Source organism: Copadichromis virginalis, linkage group LG6 (genome assembly GCF_057382275.1).
Source record: "Copadichromis virginalis isolate Kocher_CV1m ecotype Utaka linkage group LG6, C_Virginalis_male_GT1.1, whole genome shotgun sequence".
Taxonomy (NCBI): domain Eukaryota; kingdom Metazoa; phylum Chordata; class Actinopteri; order Cichliformes; family Cichlidae; genus Copadichromis; species Copadichromis virginalis.
This window is the reverse complement of record NC_140623.1, coordinates 38,538,779-38,565,791: the sequence shown is the minus strand read 5'-3', so window position 1 is coordinate 38,565,791 and position 27,013 is coordinate 38,538,779. Positions and strand designations below refer to the sequence as shown.

General features: G+C 40.9%; 2 protein-coding genes across 2 annotated transcripts; one reads left to right on the top strand and one right to left on the bottom strand.

Annotated features, from left to right (window-relative positions):
- Positions 1–1,103: 1,103 nt before the first annotated feature.
- LOC146708430 (prostaglandin D2 receptor 2-like) lies at positions 1,104–6,727 on the bottom strand. Its single transcript, XM_085460308.1, has 2 exons — positions 6,588–6,727; positions 1,104–3,581 (listed from the first exon to the last, which is right to left on the bottom strand). Exon 2 carries the CDS (start codon positions 3,562–3,564, stop codon positions 2,218–2,220), a length of 1,347 nt encoding a protein of 448 aa, XP_085316434.1. The 5' UTR covers positions 3,565–3,581; positions 6,588–6,727; the 3' UTR covers positions 1,104–2,217.
- Positions 6,728–18,355: 11,628 nt separating this feature from the next.
- On the top strand, positions 18,356–26,786 carry vwa11 (von Willebrand factor A domain containing 11). The gene is made up of 18 exons (XM_085460309.1): positions 18,356–18,450; positions 19,096–19,285; positions 19,648–19,784; positions 19,886–20,030; positions 20,165–20,258; positions 20,651–20,785; positions 22,207–22,393; positions 22,512–22,681; positions 22,890–23,002; positions 23,125–23,241; positions 23,340–23,513; positions 23,631–23,763; positions 23,865–24,017; positions 24,154–24,246; positions 24,646–24,917; positions 25,098–25,231; positions 25,818–25,977; positions 26,113–26,786. The coding sequence occupies exons 1-18, from the start codon at positions 18,356–18,358 to the stop codon at positions 26,491–26,493; spliced, it is 2,883 nt and encodes a 960-aa protein (XP_085316435.1). The 3' UTR covers positions 26,494–26,786.
- The last annotated feature ends 227 nt before the right edge of the window (positions 26,787–27,013 follow it).

Here is a 27,013-nt window from a genome sequence, read left to right as displayed (position 1 = left end):
ACCCTGTGTATTGTAAAACTAATAAACGAAATGCCAGGCTTAGGCAACACTTTCCATCCCTGTCTGAGTCTTCCTTTTTTTGCATTTCTTTTCTTTTTTCTGTGTCTTTGATTTACTGTGATCTTTTTCTTTTACTCTATCGTTTACAAAGCAAAATAAATCATTGCTGGAAATCAACGCAAACATGCAGTCAGAAACAGATGATTACTGAAGGGGAAAAAAGAAGTGAGTCATAAGCAGAGGTGGAGAAAGAATGATAATCTGTTCAAAGTGAAAATCTGAGGGGAAAGAGGAATTTTTTATGCTTGCCTGACCTGTTTAATCCTGCTCTGTCTTTATATTCTGGCTCTCCACTGTCTAATATTCTTTTCAAATTACAACTACCTCTATGGTAATCCCACCCTTCTGTGGCCTACATTATACGTTAGTCTGTGTTCTGCTCAGTGTGATGAAAGCAAACAATTGCTATTGCAGTGATGAGATAGTCAATCAAAATGGATATCAGATATGATCAAATCCAATCACTCAGGTGGTTGGGCAATCAGCAGTTTAGATTTAAAGTGTTACTGGAGGACAGGACCTGAAAAGCATAATCCTGCATTGTGGTTTCATGGCTCCTGTTCAAAATCAGTGCTACCATGCCCTCTGGTGTCTAAAAACTGTACAGCAGCGGTCCCCAACCCCCGGGCCTCGGACCGGTACCGGTCCGTGAGTCGTTTGGTACCGGGCCGCGAGAGTTGAGGCTCAGGTGTGAAATTAGTACAATAGTTTTCAGGGTTTTTATCGGTTTTCAGCGTTATTTTGTTATTGTTTTTATCGTTTACTCGGTTTTCCTTGGTCTTTTCATGTGTGTTATGAATAAATTTTCTTTTTTTCGGTACCGGTACTAGTTTTATTTTGTTGTATTTATCCGCGACACCTTAAAGGCCGGTTCATGAAAATATTGTCGGGCATAAACCGGTCCGTGGCGCAAAAAAGGTTGGGGACTGCGGCTGTACAGTATGAATTGGCAGTACGGGGCCATCTATCTATGGCATCTTTTCTTCTTACAAAAAGGTTAATAAAGTGACTGAAAAGACAAACAAGCTAAATTCCACTCTAAATTCATCCAGTCATTTAAAAATGTTTATGAGTTTAATACCAAAGTTCCACCAAAGTGATACAAACAATTACAGCTTTTTATTTAAAACATTTAAAACAGCTATACATCACTATAAAAAGATAAGTATAAAAATACTTGAAATTCGAACACTGACACATTTACAATGTTAAACGCTGTGCATAAATGCTAAGATTTTGTAACTTTTACATGAGACAGGATATGGAACAATATATTTTGTACGGTACAAACTGAATTTCGACCTCATGATAGAGCTCGGGAAAGCTAACTACAAATCGCCATGGTCTTGCACTAAATCAGAAGGATATACATTTTCCAGTTTTCAGTCACATGCACAAGCTGATGTATTGATCTTTATAGGGTCGCCATTCAGGGGTAGTAGTGACAATGTAGTACAATTTTAAAAGGCCATATAAAAACATTTGAAATGTAACTTCACTGATTACTAACAAAACTATATAGTTGTTGATGATGTATCATTTCCCACATTTGAACTACTCTTCTTAAAGCCCTAAATCAAAACACTGATTGGTGGGACAATCAATGATGTTAACATGGAAATGTTTAGTTTCAGGTGTTGAAACTTCAGCAACAGTGTGAGCAGTGATTTCAGTCAGGAACAAAGCACCGTACCATATGGATAACTATAGTTTGCTGCACAAACACAACACAAACCATACATTTACACATTGTTATTTAATTGTATGAAAAGGACGTTTTTCCTTCTCACAGTCGCCAAAGCACTTACTCATGGAGGTCATATGATTGTTGGGCTTTTCTTTGTATTATGGGGAGGGCCTTGACACAACTGTTATTGGGATTTGGTGCTATATAGATTAAATTGAATTGAACTATATGGCCAAAAGTATTGATTGTCTGCCTTCACAAACACATAAACTTAAGTTGATGATGTTGGACCACCCTTTGCAACTATAACAGCTTCAACTCTTCCACATATTTTAGGAGTGTGTCAATAATTTGGATAGTAGAATTTTGGTAATATAGTGTATGTCTTACAGTACCTGTAGGGCACGTGTGCTTGATTAAATGTAATTCATGCACTTCCCGAGGCACAAAGCCAAAAATCAATTGATGTCTCAGCTATGCTCCACTATATTGTCCTGCAAAGCTGGTGAGACGATGGGCTGGCTACTGTATGACTGACAGGGTGATGCTGGGATTCCTAGGCCAACATCTCGACTGCTCTTCCTCCTAATGTGACTTATTAAACTCTTTCCTGGGGTCATCAGTAACACCCCTCTTTCTTCTACCAGTCCGTCAAACACTGCTCCCAGACTCTGCCGTATTCTTACACAGAAACGTGGGCAACTGAAGACATAGAGAATAGGATTCAGTAGTGGATTTAAGAATGCCAGTGTTGTAGCTAGAGGTAGACCTACTTCCACTAGTTTGAGATAATCCATATTATATTGGGCTGCCACTTCAATCATACAGAAGATGTGATAAGGAGCCCAGCACAGTGCAAACGCTGTAATCACAGATGTCACCATTTTAGTGAAACTCTGGGATAGCTGGCTCTGACTCGTCAGATTAGGGGTGGTAGGAGTCAAGGGGCCTTCTTTAGTGGTTAATGATGGACCAGGGATTAGAAATTTGAGAGATAATTTATTTGTGGCTGCAGTTCTTCCATGTGTAGTTCTTGATTGTTGATTTCTGTTTAACGTAATCAGATCATCAGTTAGTCTAGGGGCACTCTGCTTCCTCCTCCTGTTCCTGCTCCTCAGACTGAGACCAATTTTGATGTAGCTTCCTGCAATCACTGCCAGTGGCAATATGAATGCCAGCAGCAGCTTGGAGATAGCTGTGGTCCACTGCCTCATGTTACAGTCTCTCTCAGGTGTGGCATATGAGGAATACATGGCAAAATTGTGATAGCACAACTTTCTTTTATGCTTCGTTTCAGTTACTGAGCGGAAAACATAATATGGCAATGCATTAGCTGCTGCCCATAGCCAACCCAATATGCACACTTTCCACGCGCCTGCTACTGATCGATGATTTTGGCTCCACACTGGCTTGGTGACCAGAAGTAAGCGGTCCAGCGAAATGGCTGCCAAAAGGAAGGCTGATACGAACATGTTGAAGAAAAAGATGAATGTCTGCACTTTGCAAAGTGGGTTGCCGAGCTCCCAGCTGTGACCAGAGTTTAGGTATAAAGTGAACAGGGGAAGCGTCAGGGTAGCCAGGAAGTCAGACAGGGCCAGGTTGAGCACCCAGATGGAGGCCACGGTGCGTTGTCTTAGGCGGAAGCCCACCACCCAGATGATCAAGGCATTCTCCAAAATCCCCAGGCCAGAGACCAGTCCATGGATGCAAACCACAGTCAGATTGACCTGTGTGTTGTTATTAAGTTCATGCCTCCTCATCATCTCAAGCTGGGGACAGAAAACCTGGTCCTCTGAGACATTTGTCTTGTTGGACATGTTTGAGATTACTTTTTCTGAAAAGTGAAACAAGACACAGACACGAAGCTTATGAATAACCAGTTAAAGTCAGATTTAACGCAGGTTCCATTTGTTTTACAAAAGGTCAGGAGGTATTTTACTTTCCTGATCTCATATCCATCTTTGTGAGAATGTAATAAGTAATCTATGTGTTTAAATGCCCCTGTGAGCAAGCTTACGCTGAACAAGCAAAGAGATACTCTAACAACACATTTCAAAGCACAAAACAGCAATTTGCACTGGGAACATGGAGTTTTTCATAGCTAAACACCCGGCTGCCGCATACTCCACGTATGTTATAGCCAGACATACATGGAGTATCTATCCAAGTTGCTGTCTCTGAGAGAGAAGTATTGGATCTCAGCACTTGCTATAGTGACACCTGCTGGACTGAATTGTGGTTTCACTTTTAAATGTTTGTTTTGAACGAGTTGAGGTAAATTAAAAACAACATATATTCACAAGAGCTTGAATAAATATATATATATATACAAGCTCTGTTGAAGGCAAAAAAATTAGCATATTTGCTGGAAAGGCAAAAAATAAGCTGAGATTTGTCAACTGTCCCTGTGGTTTGGCATTAGTGATTCCTTTTCCCCTTTTGATACTCATGATTTTGATTTGGCACAACAGATAAATGTGCTGGGGAGGTGCATCCTCTTGACATAATGTTATGAAACTTTTATGTGATTGTGGTTACCACGGACACTCCTTCCACACCCTAAGGTGCATTGATTCAACTTTTCTTGCCTATTTGTCTTTTTGTTTTTATTGAGCAATTACATACTTTGCTTTCAGCATTATGACTAATATGATTATTGATGAATAGTAAATCACTGGGTAGTAATATTTTTGCAAATTAAAGCATCGTTTTCTGACTAGAGTTACCTTTCACCATAACTGTCATGGAAGTTCACTGTGAGAAAAAAATAAGAAAAACAGCGACACAGTCTCTTTGAAACATGTCAAAGCTTGTTTTTGTGGACTAGCCACATACCATCTATTGGGCAACTACACATGCTTAGTTAAAGACAATCCATAGGAGACAACAGAGATACCAACAATCTGTGAGGATGCCTGTCATTATCAGCCCATAATATCTCCAGTGAAATATACACTCTAAAGACATAAGGGTAGCCAAAACTTAAATGTACGGGCACTTTTCAGTTTTAAAACATTACCATACTGTGTACACAATTCAAAACACCTATTTTTAAGGTTTCAAGTGATTGTTGTTAATGTTATGATAAATCATTATAAAAGTCATTTTAAAATTGTAAAAGACAAGGGAAGACATCAAATAATCACTTTTTCTTTTTTCCTGATATTACTACTATCAACATACTTAAGGGTCATTTCTTAAAATGGACATGATTATGAAGTTGCTAGATCATGACTGCATAATTCACAGTGCGTGAATGAGATATGATGTTCAAATTAGAGAAATAGACACTCGTTATCACTTCACTCCTCACAAAGATTGGTTGTGGCTTATATGCTTGTCTCATCAGAGATTTGACTTTAAGGTTGTAAGCCTCTCCTGTAAGTGTGAACGGTTAGGAACTATTTAAAGTCATAACTGAAGACATGATCTGCACCTCAGGCACAAAACCCACTGACAGTTACCTGGCACGTTAACACCAGGATCACTGTACTTACGCAAGTAGGAAGTAGATGAAGTAGTAAATGGAATCAAGATAACTGCGTCTTAAACGAAGAGTCATTTTCCCCCCTGATTACCACATGCCACATTGTTTCAAGAACTATGGATTTCCAATTCCAATACACCTGGCTTCAAAGGAAAAAAAAATCCTAGGGCCGATACATTTGAATAATTTGTGGCTCAGCTTTAACACAAGTATTTATTGTTAGATTAGATTAAGGGGAGTAACACAAAGCAGTGACACCCTTACAAAAGAGACAGTGTAGCTAATAAAAAATTATCTGATTACTACAGTAGCTTCTTAGTAGTTCTAGTATTGAACATTAAGGGAGGTAAAATAAAGAAATACACTATTAATATGAACTTTAAGTTTCTGCCTGTTCTAATTGTTCTCTACTGTTGCTATTTCTCCCTTATTTTCTAAAAGATTCCAGACATTTTACAGGCACTGAATTATGGGTTGAGATTTTTATAATAAAAACATTTGACTATTCACGTATAAAATTCAAAGCAACATTGTTCTCCCTTAGCTATGGTTACATTCTTAGTCACATCCCTGCACTCATGATGTAGATGAGGTAAACACAACACCAAGTCTGCACATGAATACAGACGGATGAGTTGATAAAAACGAGACACAATGCTGACGTGAATGCATGTTTCTTTCTTGGACTACTAATTTTCTTTTTTTTATCTTTCTGGAGAACTTGGGTGAACTCAGTCTTTGAATACCTACATTATGAGAGGCCCATCTAATACAAGACAGAACAATTTCACCAGGCAACTCTGCCTGCTTTCGCACCAGCTGTAGTGATTATGAAAATAGAGATTTGTGCTTTTATGAACATTGAGTCTATTATGTCAAAGCATATTATCAGTGTGAAATTATTTCTATTTTTACTACTTGACAGCTGCTACACATTACACTTTTATGTGAATTCTATTGATTCTTATGCTTTATGTGTGCTCTATATAGTCAGGTCATATTTTATTAAGTAACAGCAATTCAATTCAACAGCAACATAATATACAGCCTCTACATTGGCCATAAAACCGAGTTACACCTTTGTCTCAGTGAATTAAATTACATTGAAGTGTAGCCTTTTAAAAAACAAACAAACAAACAAAAACCCCCAAAAACCTGCTAACTAAATGTGCAATAATCAATATATCAGATTTACTGTCCATTGCTAAAATTAAATGTATAAAGGGACAGGTGACAAGCTCAAAACCAAACATAACTATTGCTCAACAACAGCAAGAAGTAGAGCAAAACCATGATGACTGCATACATAGCTTGTACTCATAACTAAACTTTAGTATTGTAGAAAACACTCACCTGTATAGTCGGTCAGATTCACAGAAGAAATAGAAAGTTGAAACTTTTCAAAAATTTCTGTTGTGCACTTCTTGTGAGCCTACTTTTCTTACTCAGCACTTCAGTTCTCTCAGTTTATAGTACTTTCCAGTCCTAGAGACACCTACTGAATCCCAGACACACAGAGATGAATGCTGACATACCTCCCTTTGCTCCACCCCATACACTGAAAAAATGTCTAATGACACAGTGGGTGTAACACACTGTTAGATTTTTTGTCTCCACTTTGCAGTAATATACTGGTGTCACTGTTGCCAGAGTCATTCCGCCGTGTTACGGTAAGTAACACGGCCTCTGGTAGAGGACCCGAGCTTGAAGGATAAACCGCCCGCAGGGGCGTGCTGGGTTTTATATATATATATATATATATATATATATATATATATATATGTGTGTGTATGTGTATATATATGTGTGTATGTGTATATATATATGTATGTGTATATGTATATATGTATATGTGTGTATATATATATATATATATGTATATGTATATATGTATGTATATGTGTGTATATATATATGTATGTATGTATAATTACACCATTTAATTACACCATTTATTTATTTCAGTTCTGATTTTTCTCTGCAGAAATATGCATTTCGCAAATCAAAAGCTGAAATAAACTGAAAACATATTTTCATTGAGGAAGCACTTGTTTTTACTAAACCATTTAACCCATGTATTTTCTGATATGGTTGTACAAACAATAATGATATTATGTCATACAAACCGGATTCCAAAAAAGGACATTAAACAGATTGTGAATAAAAACTGAATGCAATGATGTGGAGATGGCAAATGTCAATATTTTATTCAGAATAGAACATAAATCACGGAACAAAAGTGTAAACTGAGAAAAGTTATCATTTTACGGGAAAAATATGGTGATTCAAAATGTCATGGTGTCAACAAATCCCAAAAAAGTTGGGACAAAGCCATTTTCACCACTGTGTGGCATCTCCCCTTCTTCTTACAAAGTTCTGATGCTGGCCTATAAAGCTCTGAATGGTTTAGGACCAAAATACATCAATGACCTCCTGACCCAGTATGAACCTTCCAGATCCCTCAGGTCATCTGGATCTGGTCTTTTATCAGTTCCCAGAGTCAGAACCAGACACGGAGAAGCTGCATTCAGCTTTTATGCTCCTTATATCTGGAACAAACTCCCAGAAAGCCTCAGATCAGCTGAAACACTCAGTTTATTTAAATCCAGGTTGAAGACTCACCTGTTCTCAGCTGCATTTGAATAAAGCACCAAATCCACACTTTAAGCTTAAATTTCAAAACTTACTGTTCTGATTTTATCTGTTTTGATTTTATATAGTTGTTTGTTTGTTTGTTAATTAGTTAGTTAATTTGCTTGTTTTATTCAATTTTAAATCATGCTTTTTATTTGTTCTTGTTTCTAATGTCTCTGTAAAGCACTTTGAATCACCTTGTTGTTGAATTGTGCTATACAAATAAACTTGCCTTGCCTTGCCTTGCCTTACAATACTCAACAGATGTCTGGGGACCGAGGAGACCAGTTTCTCAAGTTTAGAAATAGGAATGCTCTCCCATTCTTGTCTAATACAGGCCTCTAACTGTTCAGTCGTCTTGGGCCTTCTTTATCGCACCTTCCTCTTTATGATGCGCCAAATGTTCTCTATAGGTGAAAGATCTGGACTGCAGACTGGCCATTTCAGTACCCAGATCCTTCTCCTACGCAGCCATGATGTTGTGATTGCTGCAGAATGTGGTCTGGCATTATCTTGTTGAAAAATGCAGGGTCTTCCCTGGAAGAGATGACGTCTGGATGGGAGCATATGTTGTTCTAGAACCTGAATGTATTTTTCTGTATTGATGGTGCCTTTCCAGACATGCAAGCAACCTCATACCATCAGAGATGCAGGCTTCTGAACTGAGCATTGATAACAACTTGGGTTGTCCTTGTCCTCTTTGGTCCGGATGACGTGGCGTCCCACATTTCCAAAAAGAACTTCAAATCGTGACTCGTCTGACCACAGAACAGTCTTCCATTTTGCCACACTCCATTTTAAATGATCCCTGGCCCAGTGAAAACGCCTGAGCTTGTGGATTTTGCTTAGAAATGGCTTCTTCTTTGCACTGTAGAGTTTCAGCTGGCAACGGCGGATGGCACGGTGGATTGTGTTCACTGACAATGGTTTCTGGAAGTATTCCTGAGCCCATTCTGTGATTTCCTTTACAGTAGCATTCCTGTTTGTGGTGCAGTGTCGTTTAAGGCCCCGGAGATCACGGGCATCCAGTATGGGTTTACGCCCTTGACCCTTACGCACAGAGATTGTTCCAGATTCTCTGAATCTTCGGATGATGTTATGCACAGTTGATGATGATAACTGCAAAGTCTTTGCAATTTTTCGCTGGGTAACACCTTTCTGATATTGCTCCACTATCTTTCTGCGCAACATTGTGGGAATTGGTGATCCTCTACCCATCTTGGCTTCTGAGAGACACTGCCACTCTGAGAAGCTCTTTTTATACCCAATCATGTTGCCAATTAACCTAATTCGTGTTAATTGGTCTTCCAGCTCTTCGTTATGCTCAAATTTACTTTTTCCACCCTCTTATTGCTACTTGTCCCAACTTTTTTGGGATTTGTTGACACTGTGAAATTTTGAATCAACATATTTTTCCTTTCAAATGATACATTTTCTCGGATTGAACTTTTGATCTGTCATCTACGTTCTATTCTGAACAAAATATTGACATTTGCCATCTCCACATCATTGCATTCAGTTTTTATTCACAATTTGTTTGGTGTCCCAACTTTTTTGGAATCTGGTTTGTATATATCATGACAGACAACATGTGCACAAGTGCTGGGTTTTCTTAGTTATATTTTTTAGGGTCTTAAAACTACACTCTGAAGTGCCTTAGCATTTATTTTGTTGGCACCATTCAAATAAACTGAATTGTTATGAATAGAATATCAAGCCCCACACTTCTGCCTTTATATACACTTTGTCCAAAAATACTGGCTCACACCACCAAATCAACGCACAAAGCAGGGTCCACAAGGACATGGATGAGCATGTGTGGTGTGAAGGAACTTTACTGTCCTGCACTGAACCCTGACCTTGCTTTGTGGGCTGAGTTCATTGATTTGTAGGGTGAGCCAATACATGTGACAAAGTGTAAGTAGCTGAAATCATTTTTAACAAACGGGTAAAAGAAGGAAAAAAAACTGTTGCAATTAAAAAACCTATTGGACAGAGACAGCTTCTTGTAAGATGGTGAGAGAGCTTGTCTTCATTGTTGGAGGTACATTTTGTTCTATCTTCAGGGTTTATCCTTAAAAACCTTAAAGCATGCCATAATAAATAGTAACACACAGTAGCATTGAGTTGTGATGTGAAATAATGAGTTACTCAGAGATTATTTATTCATCATCTATCACTATTAGCTAACTGTTCAAACATACCTCTGAATTAGTTCCAATATTGCACACGCTGACTACTGGTATTCCAGGTTCAATACATAGAGGGAACCAAAGAAGACTGACATCGCATCAGCAAAGGTGTTCTCTTTGTCCAGCTCAACAATTACAAGCCCCTCTGCACTCACCATCCAGCAGGTGGCAGTCATTGAACTTTGTCCTTAAATTTATAGGGGCAACATTGTCATTATGCAACATAAAATAACTCCAATACTTCACTTCTTCACACTGTATAGATAATCGTAAAGCAAATAGCTATGTACAGTTAATTATTAATGGCCTTATGTACATAAGTTAACATATTATGATTGTACATAATTGGGAATTATTCTGCATATTAAACACACCTAACAAAGAGTCAGCCCAATTAAATTACCGGAGTTGCATCAGCTGTATGGTTATTTTGGAATTTATAGTTGGTGCTGCTGTTAAACTTTACAGTATTGAATTCAGTATTTCTGCTGTTGGTGTAGCTAGACTACCATGTTGATCAGTAATATGTAATGTGAAATTTGATGGTTACTTTGCTGGATTCACTGAGACACATGTCCAACAACCTTTGTTTATAAAGGAAATTAGAGAGATGAGAGCTAACAAAACAGAGTCTGGATACCTGTCTCCACGAAAAGCTCCTGTGCCAAACAGAAATTGTAATATTGTCTAATCAGCTATATTTCATAAATGACTTTTTTTTTTTTTTTTTTTTTTTTTTTTTTTTTCTAAATGACATCAGAAACAGCAGTATGCGACATTACGTGATGGCAGAGCTTCAGTTCATCCTTTGTCATTTTTTTTTTTTTTTTTTAATAAATAGGACAGGGGGAATGAATGAGAGAGAGAGGGGGAGAGAAAGAAAGAAAACCAAAGGGGAGAAGAGACGGTGAGAAGGGGGGGGAAGAGAGAGAAAAAATAAAAAAAAAAACTCCTGGGTCACCTGTATGGAGAAAAAAACAAACAAACAAACAAACAAAAACAAACAGAGGAGACAGCAAACAACAAAGAGCAACATAATAATAGAGAAAACAAAGCACCATCACAATAAACTAGCTAGTCATAGATATCAGTATTTACTAAGTAATAAACGATATTGTGCAGCACGCAAGATAGACAGCGCACAGTGTGCTTTGAGGCAGCAGCCAAGAAAGCTTTAGTCCGCGTCTGTGAATACCCATGTGTGCATACCTGTGTGGATCAGCATGCTTGCATTCCAAAGGTTTCTCCATGTAATGATCTGCTAGGGAGTGTGGGGGGGCCACAGCCCCGTCCTCCAGGGTGTGAAGCGGGTATGGAGGAGATCAAAACTCCAGACATCCAGAGGCCCCCAGAACACAAGAGACCATGGAAGACCAACAGAGGGGCAGCCGCGCCACTGTCCCAGTAAGAGCTGAGGAGAGTCCCAGATGAGGGCTCGCCCAGCAGCCGCGGAGCAGAAGTCAGGGGGAGTTGCAGTGACGCGCCCGTGAGCTCCGCCGGCCCCCAGCTGCGCCTGAGTGACCGAGCCCTAGGCCGAGAGGCTGGGGGCACCCCACCTCCAAAGGGGCCCGAGCGAGCCCCAGGCCCCAGGCCCCGACAAGCGGCCGCCAAGGAGTGAGCCGGTGTGTACCCGGACGCCCACCCCCAGACACAAAGAACCACCAACACACCGACACCTGAGGGAGTCCGCCACCGGCAGGGGAAGTGGTGGTGGGTGGAGATAGGCCTCCAAACCTTGGAGGGCCTGAGGTGTCCCCAGAGAGGTGGCGTCTGATACCCAACCTGACATATAGACACAGACATACAGGCACACAAAGACACAAACATCCATTCCCACCCTCATGCTCTCATATGCACTCACTCCACACTCAACCAACGTGGAGACAGACATAAAGAGACGCTGTACACACAATCACACTCCCCAAGCGTACTCTACAAACCGGGTCTAGGTACCCTTGCCCCTGGAGGGGGGAATTGCACCCAGACCCAGGTGGTGTTACCCTTTTCCCTGCGGTGGGGAGAGGCAGACCACCCCGACTCCGCAGCAGCAGGGAGGCCCCACACCCCAGACCGCAGTCGGACGGCCAACTCCTCCTACTAGCCCTCCCGCTCCAGCAGGCCGCAGAGAATGGGGGTGGGAGAAGACTCCAAACCTCCCTCCACCCGCTCATTGTAGTGTTGATGCATATGTGTTCTAAGGTGCAATTAAAACCCAGGAGGGCATGGAGCTACCTGCCAAGGAGCAGCAGGTAAGCGCATAGTCCCTCCTGCTAGCCCTCAATGACTAAGTGTATTTAAAATTGAGAGGTGGGCAACGACGTCAGGGGTGAGGTATACACCCTGATGGTGATTTGGACTCCGTGATTGTGCCCACCCCCAAGATCCTATATGTATGTGTAATGAGAGTGTGAATAATGTGAATGTCTAAGTTGTGGGATAAAATTGAGGCAGAGGCAGCCAGAAGGGGACGGGGGGGGGGGGGGGGGGGTAGCCTCCTCTGCACCCTGGTGACATACCCCCACTCCAAGGCCCTGCATGTGTGGGTGGTTGTGGAGGAGCGGGAAGAGGGAGGCAGCTGGAGATGGGGAGGGAAGGAAGGGGGGGGCAGGTAACCCCTCCCTGGGGCCAGCTCCCCCGCTGACCCCAGTAGGCACTCCCACCCTCCGCGACCCGCCAGGGAAGGGGGGCCCAGGCCCATCAGACCGGGGCCCAGTGCAGTAGCGCCCCCCGGCTCCACAGAGCCCTGGACAGTCCACCCAACCCCACCACAGAGAAAACTGCACCCACCCCACCAACCACACATCTTCCAGACTACATAAGACGGTAAACGCCCAGGCTGAGATCTTCCTCCACCTCTCCTGTATCTCCCCCTCCTGCAGAGAGTTCCTGAGAGAAGAAAGCTCCTGCAAGATGTGACCATCCCCCCCACCAGTTGAAGAGCCCCCCAGGCGGCTCGATGCACCGGCGGCACCCTGCTCCAGGGCCGGGCCCCCATGCACCCACCCGCCCACAACCCCGGCAACACACCAACCAGGACCCGAGCCCCCGAGGCCCGGCCCGGGCCCCAGCCCAGAGACGGAGCGCCCCCAGAACCTCACGCCCATCCCGGACCCACCCAGGGGCAGCCAGGTTGCCAGGTCAGTAACCCACGTCCGTCAGCACAGACCCTCCCCTAGCCCCGCTGCACGCAGCCGCGAGGAAACAGTCACCTGAGAGCCAACAGAGCCCTCAACCGGACGTGACCGCTACCCCAGGTTGAGCCCCCCAAGGAAGATGCCTCCGGGGAACCCCCCGACGCCCTAAGCCTGTCCCTACCCCCTCACCAATCACAACAGTGAAGGCGGGACCAAACTATGACCCCCCACCCCCACTAGGTGATGGAGCTGATAAAAGGGGCCCAGAGCAATTGATCTAATGTGGTGGCAGAGGCTGTGTCAAGACTAATGTAATCTAATAGATAATTTCTATATTGGTTAGAATTAAGATTATTTTTATTTTTCCAGTTCATGAGGACTGTTTTCTTGGCTATGCATAGGGCAGTGAAGATCATATGGGCTATATTCTTTTCTGAAGTGACATTATCTAAGCTGCCCAACAAACACACTAAGGGGGAGGTTGGAATGTTACATTTCAGACATTTTGATAAGTCTTCACATATCTCGCGCCAAAACTTTTGCACTGGTGGACAGAACCAAAGAGCGTGGATGTAATTGTCTGGTGTATTGCCTTGACAGTGTGAGCAGTTGTTGGAAGATGTAAAGCCCATCTTGAACATCCGATGACCTGTATAGTGCACTCTATGAAGTATTTTGTATTGTATTAATTGCAGACTGGGATTTTTAATTAATTTAAAAGTTTTTAAGCAAATCTGAGACCAGAAGTTTTGGTCTAGGTTGACTGATAAATCTGCTTCCCACTTTGCAGTAGGAAGGGATATTGATTCATCTAATTTAGAAAATGTTCTGTATATTTTAGTAAAAACTGGAGATTTAATATATCACTACTTAAAGATGAAGACTTTATTAAATACTTTAAAAAGGAATGGACTTCATATTTAGACTTTAATGACACTCCCGGAATATCTGCTTCTGTTCTATGGGAAGCAGGGAAAGCTGTGATGAGAGGTAAAATAATTTCTTTCTCATCACACAAAAAGAAAGAAGAAAACAAAAATATTCAGGAATTAGAAAAGAACATCAAATCACTAGAAGAAGCCTACGCGTCCCACCAAGATCAGGAAACATTGAACAAAATATGCAAAACAAAACTAGAATTAAATGAAACTATTAATAAAAAAACACAATTCCTTATACAAAGACTTCGCTTGCAGAATTTTGAACACAGTAACAAATCAGGTCGATTTCTAGCTAACCAGCTAAAAATAAATAAAGAAAAAACAACTATATGTGCTGCTAAAGATTTATCGGGGAACACAATATATGATCCTGGAAGAATAAACAACATTTTTAGGGATTTCTATGAAACTTTATACTCACCACAAATAAACCCATCTAAAAATGAAATTGATCTGTTTCTTGACAACGTAACTCTTCCAAAATTACTAGACAATCAAGCAATGGAACTGGATTCGCCACTGACGCCAAGTGAACTCCAGGAAGCCCTGATAAGTATGCCCAATAATAAGGCTCCAGGTCCAGACGGCTTCCCTGCAGAATTCTACAAAGAATTCTGGACAATTTTGGCACCAGTATTCCACAGCATGTTGCAGGAAATCGAGGAAAAGGGCAGACTACCACCAAATATGAATTCTGCCAACATTAGTCTCCTGCTAAAACCAGGCAAAGACCCTTTATTTCCCTCAAGCTATCGTCCAATTTCTCTTTTAAATGTAGACCTTAAAATAATCTGCAAAGCTCTCTCAAAGAGATTAGAGAAAATGACCCCCCTCTTAATTCATCCTGACCAAACTGGTTTCATAAAAGGTCGGCACTCCTCAACAAACACTCGTAGATTACTTAATTTAATAGACTACTCATACGATAAAAACATCGAAACCATAATATTATCTCTAGATGCAGAAAAAGCATTTGACAGAGTTAATTGGAAATTTTTATTCGCAACTTTACACAAATTTGGTTTTGGAAACTCTTTCATAAACTGGATAAGAATATTATACAATTCCCCAACGGCTCGTATCAGAACAAATGACCAGACATCCTCCAGCTTCTGTCTCCTGAGGGGCACCAGACAGGGATGCCCACTCTCCCCCTCACTTTTTGCAATTTTTATCGAACCTCTAGCAGCAGCATTTAGACAGGCTACAACAATCAAGGGCATAAAATGTAAGAACATAGAACATAAAATCAGTCTCTATGCGGATGATGTGTTGCTTTTTCTGCAAAACACACAAACCAACCTCTCTGAGGTAATTACTTTAATAAACTGGTTTTCAAGAGTTTCAGATTATTCAATTAACTGGCCAAAATCTACAGTTCTCCCCATTAACTGCTCCTTCCATAATTCTTCCTCTGCCCCACTGCAATCCGGAAATATTAAATATTTAGGTATTAATATCTCTCCTAAGCTTTCAGACTTAACTAAACTAAACCACATCCCACTTCTAAAGAAAGTAGAAGGCGATCTGACTAGATGGAAATCTTTACCCATATCACTCATGGGAAGGGTCGCCACTATAAAAATGATGATCTTGCCAAAAATAAATTACTTATTTTTGATGATCCCTAACAAACCATCACAAGATTGGTTCAGATCTCTGGATTCATATATTTCCAAATTCCTTTGGAAAGATAAACCCCCGCGTATTAGCTTAAAAACGCTACAAAGAACCAAGGATAGAGGAGGATTAGATCTGCCTAATTTTCACCAATACTTCTTAGCCAACAGGCTTCAGTTCATCTCAGAATGGTTAAAACATACCTTCTTAGTTGAGCCCTGGCTAGATGTTGAACAGGCACTATGCAAGGATCTAGAGATTTCAGACCTACCATTTATTAGCTCAAACATCAAAAGACATGAATGCTTTAAAAGTATCAACATCAGCTTTTCTCTAACAGCATGGTGGGAGTTTCTAAAAATAACGGAGTCTTCATTAATCCCATGCAAACGTACACCTATCTGGAATAACCCTGACATATTACAAAACAATAATATGATTAATTTCCCAGAATGGAGTTGTAAAGGAATTAAATACTTAGAACATATATTAGAGGGAACAGAATTTATTCCATTTGACAGATGTTACACCCCGGCCTAGGCAACCGGGGTGCAACGTAGAAAAACAAAGATAAGAAAAGTAGAACCACGAAGGCTCTCCACCAAAATCCCAAAACAAAGGTGTCTCAAACGAAAATATTAACAAACCCATTCACAACTATGTACAACAGACTATTTATTTACAACAAACACCAAACTATTTACAACACGGGGGAGATCGCGACCATGACATACTGAAACACAAGGCTTAAATACATAGAAGGAGCAATCAGGGAATGGACCACAGGAGGGAAACACAGCTGGGGCAAATTAGAACTGACGAGACAGGGAAAATGTAAACTGAACACACTAAGATAACACAGACTTTCAAAGTAAAGCAGGAAATACATAACAGTCACGCAAAAACAAAACACTGACACACCGAAACGTAACATTTCCCCCTACCCAAAAATCAAACATGTAACCCCAAGTGAAATGTTTGATCAAAACCGGATGAAGGCTGGTGGAGGCTGGAGCGGTCCCACGGACCCTCCAGCGAAGACGGATGAAGTCTGGAGCGGTCCCACGGACCCTCCAGCGAAGGCAGACGAAGGCTGGAGCGGTGCCTCGGACCCTCCAGCGAAGACAAACGAAGACTGAAGCGGTGCCTCGGACCCTCCAGCAAAGGCGGACGAAGGCTGAAGTGGTCCCTCCAACGGACCCTCCAGCGAAGACGGACGAAGGCTGATGAAGGCTGGAGTGGTCCCACTGACCCTCCAGCAGACGACGAAGGCTGGAGCGGTCCCACGGACCCTCCAGCGAAGGCGGAGGAAGGCTGGAGCGGTCCCACCGACCCTCCAGCGAAGGCGGATGAAGGCTGGAGCGGTCCCACGGACCCTCCAGCGACGACAAAGGCTGGGGCGGTCCCACGGACCCTCCAGCAGACGACGAAGGCTGGAGCGGTCCCTCGGACCCTCCAGCGAAGGCGGATGAAGGCTGGACCGGCCCTCGGACCCTCCAGCGAAGACAGACGGCTGAAGCGGCCCCCCCCTCGGACCCTCCAGCGACGGCGGACGGCTGAAGCGGTCCCCGGGCCCTCCAGCAAAGGCGGATGAAGGCTGGAGCGGTCCCTCGGACCCTCCAGCGAAGGCGGATGGCTGAAGCGAAGGCAGACGAAGCTGATGAAGGCTGGAGCGGCCCCACCGACCCTCCAGCAGACGACGAAGGCTGGAGCGGTCCCACAGACCCTCCAGCGAAGGCGGATGAAGGATGGAGCGGTCCCTCAGACCCTCCAGCAGACGACAAAGGCTAGGGCGGTCCCCGGACCCCCCAGCGAAGGCAATCCCGGACGAGCCCCCATATGTTACACCCCGGCCTAGGCAACCGGGGTGCAACGTAGAAAAACAAAGATAAGAAAAGTAAAACCACGAAGGCTCTCCACCAAAATCCCAAAACAAAGGTGTCTCAAACGAAAATATTAACAAACCCATTCACAACTATGTACAACAGACTATTTATTTACAACAAACACCAAACTATTTACAACACGGGGGAGATCGCGACCATGACATACTGAAACACAAGGCTTAAATACATAGAAGGAGCAATCAGGGAATGGACCACAGGAGGGAAACACAGCTGGGGCAAATTAGAACTGACGAGACAGGGAAAATGTAAACTGAACACACTAAGATAACACAGACTTTCAAAGTAAAGCAGGAAATACATAACAGTCACGCAAAAACAAAACACTGACACACCGAAACGTAACACAGACTAGTTGAACAATATGGGATCAACAAGACAAGGTTTTTAGAATATCAACAAATTAAATCCATAGTAAAAAAGAAATTTAACCTCAGTCAAGTTGAATTACAAACACCACTAAGTGCGGCACATTTTCTTACTCTTAAATCCCCCAAATTATTATCTAAAATATACAGAACATTTTCATAAATGACTTTTTACCAAGCATAACAAGCCTTGGCGTCATTGGCAGGTTGCCCTCTGCCCCAAGAGACATCCTGGTAGATGTTTCCTGCCAGATGTTTCCTATCAGAAAAAGGACCAAGACATTTTATGTAACAACCCCCATGACATGACATTACAGCTCTTTATGTCATGTTCAGGTCCCCTCCCTTAGTTCAGTATATATTCAGTGACAGGGCAGCACACTTTAAAGCCCACTGGAGTCGTCATAGGTTGGAAACATCAAGGTATGATTGTATTTTATAGTTTATTTATGTAACTGAAATGACATTTTCTCCCCGTATTGCATGTACGGTAGCTTTTAAATTATTTTTTCTTTAACTTAATTTGAAAATGTTCATTATTTTTCATTGGCTTTTTATTCATTACTACATAATAACTTTTACTCTGAAATCTGTGTAAATATAAATCACAGGATGAAAAAGCACAAGTAAAATAGAGTTTTATTGTCAACCCAACAATATACACTCAAGTATACAGTGGGATGAAATATCGTCCTCTGGATCAAAGGTGCAAACTGTAAAAATTAAAATTAAAATATACATATATACAACTATAAAGAAATAAGATAAAATAAGAACAGTATTGTACTTGAATGTAACGCACTGGAAACAGCTGCATATTGTTTGTAAAGTAGAGTTTTTGTTAAAGATTCCAATGATTATTTATATTATTAACATATTTTATTAAAATAAAAACCTTTTAAAATCCTTATAAATGATTGAACCTGTTCTGAAAAAAACTACTTAATTACTTACTTTGTAATTATCTCAAACCACACAGTTTTAGTATGTTTGCAGTACTCTAATCAAAATTAACTGAATCAGCTAAATTAACAAATGCTGTTCCTTTTTTTCTTTTTTTTTAAATAGATCTGTCATGAATTCATTGCTGGTCATAGCGCTGCTGCCTTTGGCTCTTTTAGGGCCAGGTATGGCCTTTGTCTCTACTGGGGGTGGAGCATCCACTCATGTCAGCATTACAGGAACGGCTATATTGCAGAAAGTGCGAGAGACGTGTCAGGCGGTGGCTGAGAAAAATGGTTATGAGTTCAACCCCACGGTAGGTATACAATATGTACAAAATAGCATAAACTTAGTCGCCTGCCACAGATAAAAACATTAACACTTAAACACAAAGTCAGATCCATTTTAATGTGGATGTTTGTCTGGATAAGCTTTAAAAGCAAAAAAGAAACCCACAGAATAAATGTACCCATTTATTGTCCTTTTTATGATTGTATTAAACTTAATACCAAGGCTTGTGTGTGTGTGTGTGTTTAATAGAACTTATAGGCTTTTTAACAATTTGAGCTTTCTTTTTCTGACAAATGCAGTTCCCCTCATAAAGTAAAATGTATTTTGTACTCACCTTTTCATTTTTAACAGGAATATTTTTTTGAACTTCATAACTTTACCCTTTAGGGTTCCTCTCCTGAAGAGCTGGTGCAAGCCTGTCTAGGTCCCACAGCAACAGGAGAGGTGTCTGGTGCCAAATTTCATTCTGCTCTTCAAGAGATCTACGCCCAGAATGTGTTGGTAGATCGCGACTTTGTCAACAGGTAAAGCAAAATCGTGGAATAACAACCTATGGAATAATTAAATTACATTTTTACAAATGGTAAGGCAAGGATCTCACTTATATGTTAAAAAAATCTTTTAGTGCTCCACATCACTTCAACTCTGAGGCTTTCTTGGAGGGGCGGAGCCTAATCACACAGGGCATGGTGGCCATTAAAGCTAACGTTCACAATGAGAATTTTCAGGCTGCAAGGACAACACTGGGTAGAGCCCTTCACACACTACAGGTGAGAGGGGTGCAACAAAACACCAGGGCATAAATGAATTAACTTAAAAAGGTATTGGAACAGCCATACAATCAGAAATTTAAGCATGGAGGTTATATGAGGTTTGTGTAACATGTGTTTCTCTGCACTCTCAGGACTTTTACAGTCACAGTAACTGGGTTGAGCTGGGGTACACAAAGCCATACAGCAACCTCATAAACCCAGGCCTCCCTCTGGATAACCTGGCAGGTAAGTGTGGATTATCACCACTATTATGAACCCAACCCATTCCCTTGGGATGGGTAAAGTGCCATAAAAAGATAACATCCATGCTTTTTTCTTTTCTCGAGAGAATATGTATAGACCAAATATCAGAGACTGAAGTCTTGCTAAGGACATGACAGTGGCTGATTATCATTGGCTGGTCATTACGTTTCATTTTCAGACCACTGCATTCATAAAACAACTCCAAACAGTGTACATAAATAATGAATTAAAGAGATGAGTTGCTTAGAGTCTCACTAGTTGTTAAAAGATATCTGGATATTTCGTCTCCTACAGTAATCCTGTTTTGTGTGTGTGTGTGTGTGTGTGTGTGTGTGTGTGTGTGTGTGTGTGTGTGTGTGTGTGTGTGTGTGTAGATGTGAACACCCCCACCTGCAGTAACTGTGACAGTGCCAGTGGAACATGCCCCAATCAGCTGCTCCCCAACATCCTAAAAGACAAGAAACTCACATCTGGCTATATGGGAGTCTTTTCTTCTGTCAAACCTAAAGGTATCATTTCACACACATAGATAAATTACATTCAAGTTGAGAAGGCAGTGCGTACTCGAAGCAGTTAACACTACAATCTGAGCATTTTGCAGATGCCCAAACAATGTCTACAATGCCTGTGTAGGTTCTCAGTCATCAAGGCCATGATGATTGAGAACATCTAAGAAGCTTGGAAAGAACATGAATGGACTTCTTTAAATTTCCTGAACAAGTTTCACCTCTCACCCAAGGGCTTCAGTTTTCAAGTTTTCAGATTTCACTTACTGTAGCTTAAAATGTTAAATGAACTTCTTATATAGTTCTTATTCTACCTAAGCACTCACGCTTTATACAACATGTCTCATTCACCAATTCATATCCATTCATACAAACACTATTTTTGCAATGCTTAAGTGCTTTTTATCTAATATTCACACACACGCACACTCCCATGAACATTTAAATCGAGTTATGCTAATATTATTTATATTTTCCGTTTAACCTGTGCTTTTACATAATGCTCTACTTCTCAATGAAAATAATAAACAGAATACAGTGTTCCCTCGTTTATCGTGGAAGTTACGTTCTAAAAATAACTCACGAAAATTGAAATTCACGAAGTAGCCAGCTTTATTTTTTTATTCTCCATGTTTTAAGACTGTAAAACCCCTCACTACATACTTTATACACTTTACTCTGACAGGCATGAACATTGTCACACTTTTCTCCTGTTTAAAGACTCTCAAAGTTCGAAACTTTGTGGAAAAATAAGTCCAGTATTACAGAATGAAGCCAAAGATCAAACCCTGTTTTCAGGTCCAGAACATGGGAATAGAGCAGCTGCCAGAGAATTCAACATTAATGAATCAATGGTACGGAAATAGAGGAAGCAAGAACAATGAGTTGAGTAAAGTTTGACTCATCTGACTGTTTTGTTTTGCTTAATGCCTCATGGTCTGAAAAATACGGTAACTTCTACCTTCCTTTAGGATGTCCAGAAGTCCAACTTTTTGTGCGATGGTTAGCATCTTCCTCTGCCTTTTAGGTGCTACCACAGGAGCCTTTGACGGTGCAAAGTGCAGTGAACCGTGTTATAGCGAGGGACCACTGTATGTCAGTGAGCTTTAGATGTACTAACAGGATAGACTCTTTTTCTTTTTTTTTTTTTACCTCAGTAGTGCCATGTTTATGCTGAGCTAACCTAACTTGTTTCTGTCTGTGACTTTGTATTCATCAGACATGTATGACAGTTTTCTGTACCACTGATAAAACCTGAACTGAACCAAACTAACACACACATCAGTTTGATTTCACAATTTTTTTTCATATAATTTTTTACTATTATTACATGCTTTTAGGGTTTTTTAGGAGTACTTAAACACACATGCAAGATCAGTATATCTAATCAAGATATGGGTACAACGATCTCTTCCTTATGTAAGGTAAATGCAGCCATGGAGGTGCAGCTGATCGTACTAGCAAAATCAATCCTCAAGGAGGCATCAGCAAAGATGAGCGTCATCAAGACAACTTGGCTTTTCACAACGCTGCTGTGCAAGCAGCAACAGACGCCAGTCTCGAGTTATTGCAGGATCTTCGCTTAGCTGTAGGAGACAGTAACTTTTTGAGGTACTATAATGACACATGAACAAAGTATTTCAGAGTATACTATGAAGTATGAAGTATTTTACTTCAGTATTTCAGTACTCTGGGATTGAAATGAAAACTCAATTTTCTTTTCTCACAGAATGATGGGGATTGCTCGCTCATCTGTCTTGTGCTTCGTAATTGACACAACTGGGAGTATGTCAGATGAAATTGAAGAAGCAAGATCAGTTGTTTATCAAATCATTGACGCATACAAAGGAACACAAGACGAGCCCTCCGAGTACATCCTGGTGCCTTTCAATGACCCTGGTATGAACTCCTCTATCCCGTTAATGATATTAGCATTTACTGGTATTTAAACGACCTGTACTAGTTGTATTTAATTTCTGTTTTATGAAACATAAAGTGCATTTGTGATGCAAATCTGCATATTGTCCCAATGTGCTTGTAGACAACCGGCTATATTTAGTCCTCAGGTCAGTCTACATGGTTAGCTCTTTTTTGTTCTTGTATGTAGAGTTTGGACCTATGATCAGGACAACACACGTGGATAAGATGAAAGAAGAAATCTCGAAGCTTACAGCAAGTGGTGGAGGTGATGAACCTGAGATGTGCCTGTCAGGGCTTCAGGTACTACAATCAGTTGTGACATTTTCACTTGTAACTGGGATTTTGGTTAATCAGACAAAAACATTTCAGAAAGATGAAAATGTGGATGCATCGAAGATTTTATGTATACTTTATTTCTCCAGCTTGCTCTGACAGGTGCTCCTTCCTCTTCTGACATCTATGTTTTCACTGATGCTTTAGCAAAAGACATTGAGCTCAAAGACACTATCAATGCTCTCATTAGTAGCACTAAGTCAAAGGTAAATGCAGAATGACACTTCATGATAATCAGTATTCATTAAGCCTACTTAGGCATGGCAGCTGTGGGTATAACTGTGACATTAACTGATCTCCACAGGTGTCGTTCTTCATTACTACACCATTTAGCAGACGCCGTCGTTCCCTCAGAGCTGCTTCCTTTGACGACTACAAAGACATAGCTCTGACCTCTGGAGGCCAGGCCATTCATGTTTCCAAATCAGAGCTTCCTCAAGCCACAGATATTATCCTTGACACCTCAACTTCAGCTCTGGTATGATTCTACAGTTCAGTGAATATAATGAGACTTATATGACTGGACTATTGTTTGAAGAATAGAGATCGCAGAGTAAGTCGCTCATTTTCCCCCCCTTTCCCTCAATTCTGTCAGGTGACAGTTCTTCAGCGAGCAAGAAATCCTGGAACGCAAGAGACCTTCCCCTTCACACTGGATGAGTCATTGAAAAACATCACTATCTACATCACAGGAAGATCCATTACTTTCACGCTGACAAACCCTGCTGGTACCTCTCATTTCCAAACATTTCCGTGCTTCACACAACCAATTTCAACAAATGTAATTGCAAAATACCCATTAGTGATAATGGATGTTAAACATTTTCAGGTGTAACCCAGAGTCAAAGTGAGGCCAGTGGTAAACTGGGCACCATTCAGACTGTGGGCAACTTGCACAGGATTCGCTTCAACTCTGAGAAGCAGGCAGGAAACTGGCAGATCAACATCAACTCCAACCAACCCTACACACTCAAAATCACAGGTAGAATCGGGTATATGTTTATTTACTACAAGTCTTTATTATACAAGTGTCAGAAGTGATTCAGGTTCAATGAGTTTTTGCCGTGTATGTGCATTTCCTGTAAGTCTGTATTTACTGTAAACGCTTGCTTTTCCAGGTCAGAGTACAATTACCTTTATCTATGACTTTGTGGAAAGCTTTGCTGGACCTCACCCAGGTTACGCAGTGCTCAGTGGGCGTCCACAAGAAGGTACAGCACCACAATAAAGCAGTTTTATTCTTTTACGGTTGAAGGTAACTTCATTAACCTGACCTTATTTTGCTTTAAGAGATTTATTTTCAGTAAAAAAAATGTGCTCCACACCCCACCAATAGAGTAACTTTTGACATTTTAACAGCATTGCACATAACGTATTTATATTACAACACAAGTAACAAGTGTAGTTAATTGATGTGAAGTTTCTGTATTACAAGAGCATCATCTAGTGGTGAAATGTATGACTACGTCACCACTGGCACCTTGTTTAGCTCAAAAGAGGATTTTTAAAGATCTTGTAATAATATTTTATTTTTATCTTTAATATAATTTTGTTTTCCGTTTGCTTTTCCTCACACTTTGATTCTTTTCTTCTTAATTCTGAAAATCCAGGCCAGTCAGCCACACTAATACTGTCAGTTATGGGTAGAAGAGGTCCGTCTTCGATGACTGCTGAACAAGTTAGCCTGGCAAAAGTCTCAGGTCCTGAGAGTTTTAGCAATGGTGTACTAACTCAGATGGACAATGGAGAAATTCTGGTGACTGTTGAGGCTGTCCCTAAAGGCGAGTTTGTGGTCGTTGTAAAAGGAACTGACAAAGTGTCCAACAGTCAATTTCAGAGGCAGTCAAACACCCAAATGTCTCTCTCCAAAGTGAAGATCCAGGTTTGTCTTTTCAATTTCCCCTTTAATGTAAATGTGTTTTGTTTGACTATAATATCAGATACAATGAGTCTAATTCGAATCAAATTCATTCCATAAATAGATACAGAATAATTAAGCATTCACAAGGTACAAGAACGATACCAGTCCTTTTAAGTTGTTGCTTTTCCTTGTCCACTCTAGGCTGTGGTGGACAGCAGTGTGGAGCCAGGACAGACCTTTAAGCTTCCATTCAGTGTGATGACTCAGAGCTCTGGTGGAAAGTATTCCATCAGTGCCAGAAATGACAGAAAATTCCCCATGATTTTCCCAAATGAGTAAGAGGTTCACTGCTAAAATAATACTTTAAATGTTAAATGTTGGTGGAAAGTATTCCATCAGTGCCAGAAATGACAGAAAATTCCCCATGATTTTCCCAAATGAGTAAGAGGTTCACTGCTAAAATAATACTTTAAATGTTAAATGTTGGTGGAAAGTATTCCATCAGTGCCAGAAATGACAGAAAATTCCCCATGATTTTCCCAAATGAGTAAGAGGTTCACTGCTAAAATAATACTTTAAATGTTAAATGTTGTAAAGACTGGCACTGATAGTCTGCTAATATTTACAGCATTTTTATATCTTTGAAGCTTAGTTAGCGTAACTTAGACCAAAACACATAAATTGGGTTCACAGCTACCTTATGTCCTGTTTGAGTCTAATTTGTTGGGCCTTTAAAATTATAAAAGGGTTGAGTGACCTGTGTCACCCCAATAATCAGTTGGTATAGAAGGTAAGGGTAAGCAATAGTTGTTATTGCTCCGCCCAAATGTGCTATACAACATTAGGTTTCTGTCACATCTTTAATGCATATAACAAATGTAGCCCCTGTGGTATTATTATATTTTACTCTTGTCTTGACAGACTCACCCTGGTAACTGGGCAATATGCCAATGCTACATTGACCATAACACCACCTGCCAGCACGCAGTCAGGCACTGATGTCACACTGACTATTGACGCACAGTCATCCAATGGCGTTGACTCAAATTATGCTGTTTTGAGATTGTCTGTTGTTACCAAGGTAAGTCAGTGAAATAAGCAAAAGCGCTTCTGAACATATCCACACAAATTGCTGGTAAAGACATGTCCTACTGATCAAAAGCTGAATGTTGACAGTCCTTTCACACATGTCAAACACATCTTTCTTCTTTTCCAGATTACAGATTTTATTCAGCCATTATGTAAAGTGGTTAGCGTGCAGAATAACAAATGCCCTCATGATCTGTCCCAGTGTGAACATTTCCAGTGGGGGCTCTCAGCTAACATTACAGATGGAAACGGAACTGGGATAGAGAGCATTTCCCTCCATCAGGGTAATGGAACCCTCACATACACCTCATTGAGCGCTCCTATCATCGTGGCAAACTACAATGCCTCCTGCTGCTCACAGACTGTTGAAATAATAGCTGTAGATAAAGTTGGCAATGTGGGAAAATGCTACCAATCAATTGCTCGGTCAGGTGTCCCTCCTGCTCTTACTCTGTCGCTGCCACTGTGGATATGCCTGTTGGTATCTGCCTTCTTAGTAAGGCCTTGAAAGACTCAGGTTACATTATGCTAATCTTGTGTCTTTAATCTGCGCCTATCCCAGCTATCATAGGGCGAGAGGCGGGGGACACCCTGGACAGGTCGCCAGTTTGTCGCAGGGGGGGGGATAGGTGGGTATAGGTTAATTATAGGTATAATTTTTAGTCAGATTTAAAAACATCAGTGAAATATGCTTCATAATGCCTTACAGAAGTCATGTATCGGGGTATAATTCCTTGGGCTAAAAGCTGAAGACTGTACATTGTCCAAATAAATACAATAAACATGGGCTTCCAAAATTTACTGATTGGTGGTGTTTCTTTTTCATCTAAATAATGCTACTTTCTTGGTTTCTGAAATATTAGTGGTGGCCTACTGGCTATACGCAAGAGGGGGCAATGCCCCCCTTAAACAAACGTCATGTCCCATTAAGTCAAACTTTTAGAAGTTTAGAAAGAAAATAATAAATTACCCACAAACTAAATATGGACAAGATTTACTACAGTAGCTGAATAATCCGCTAGAAAAGG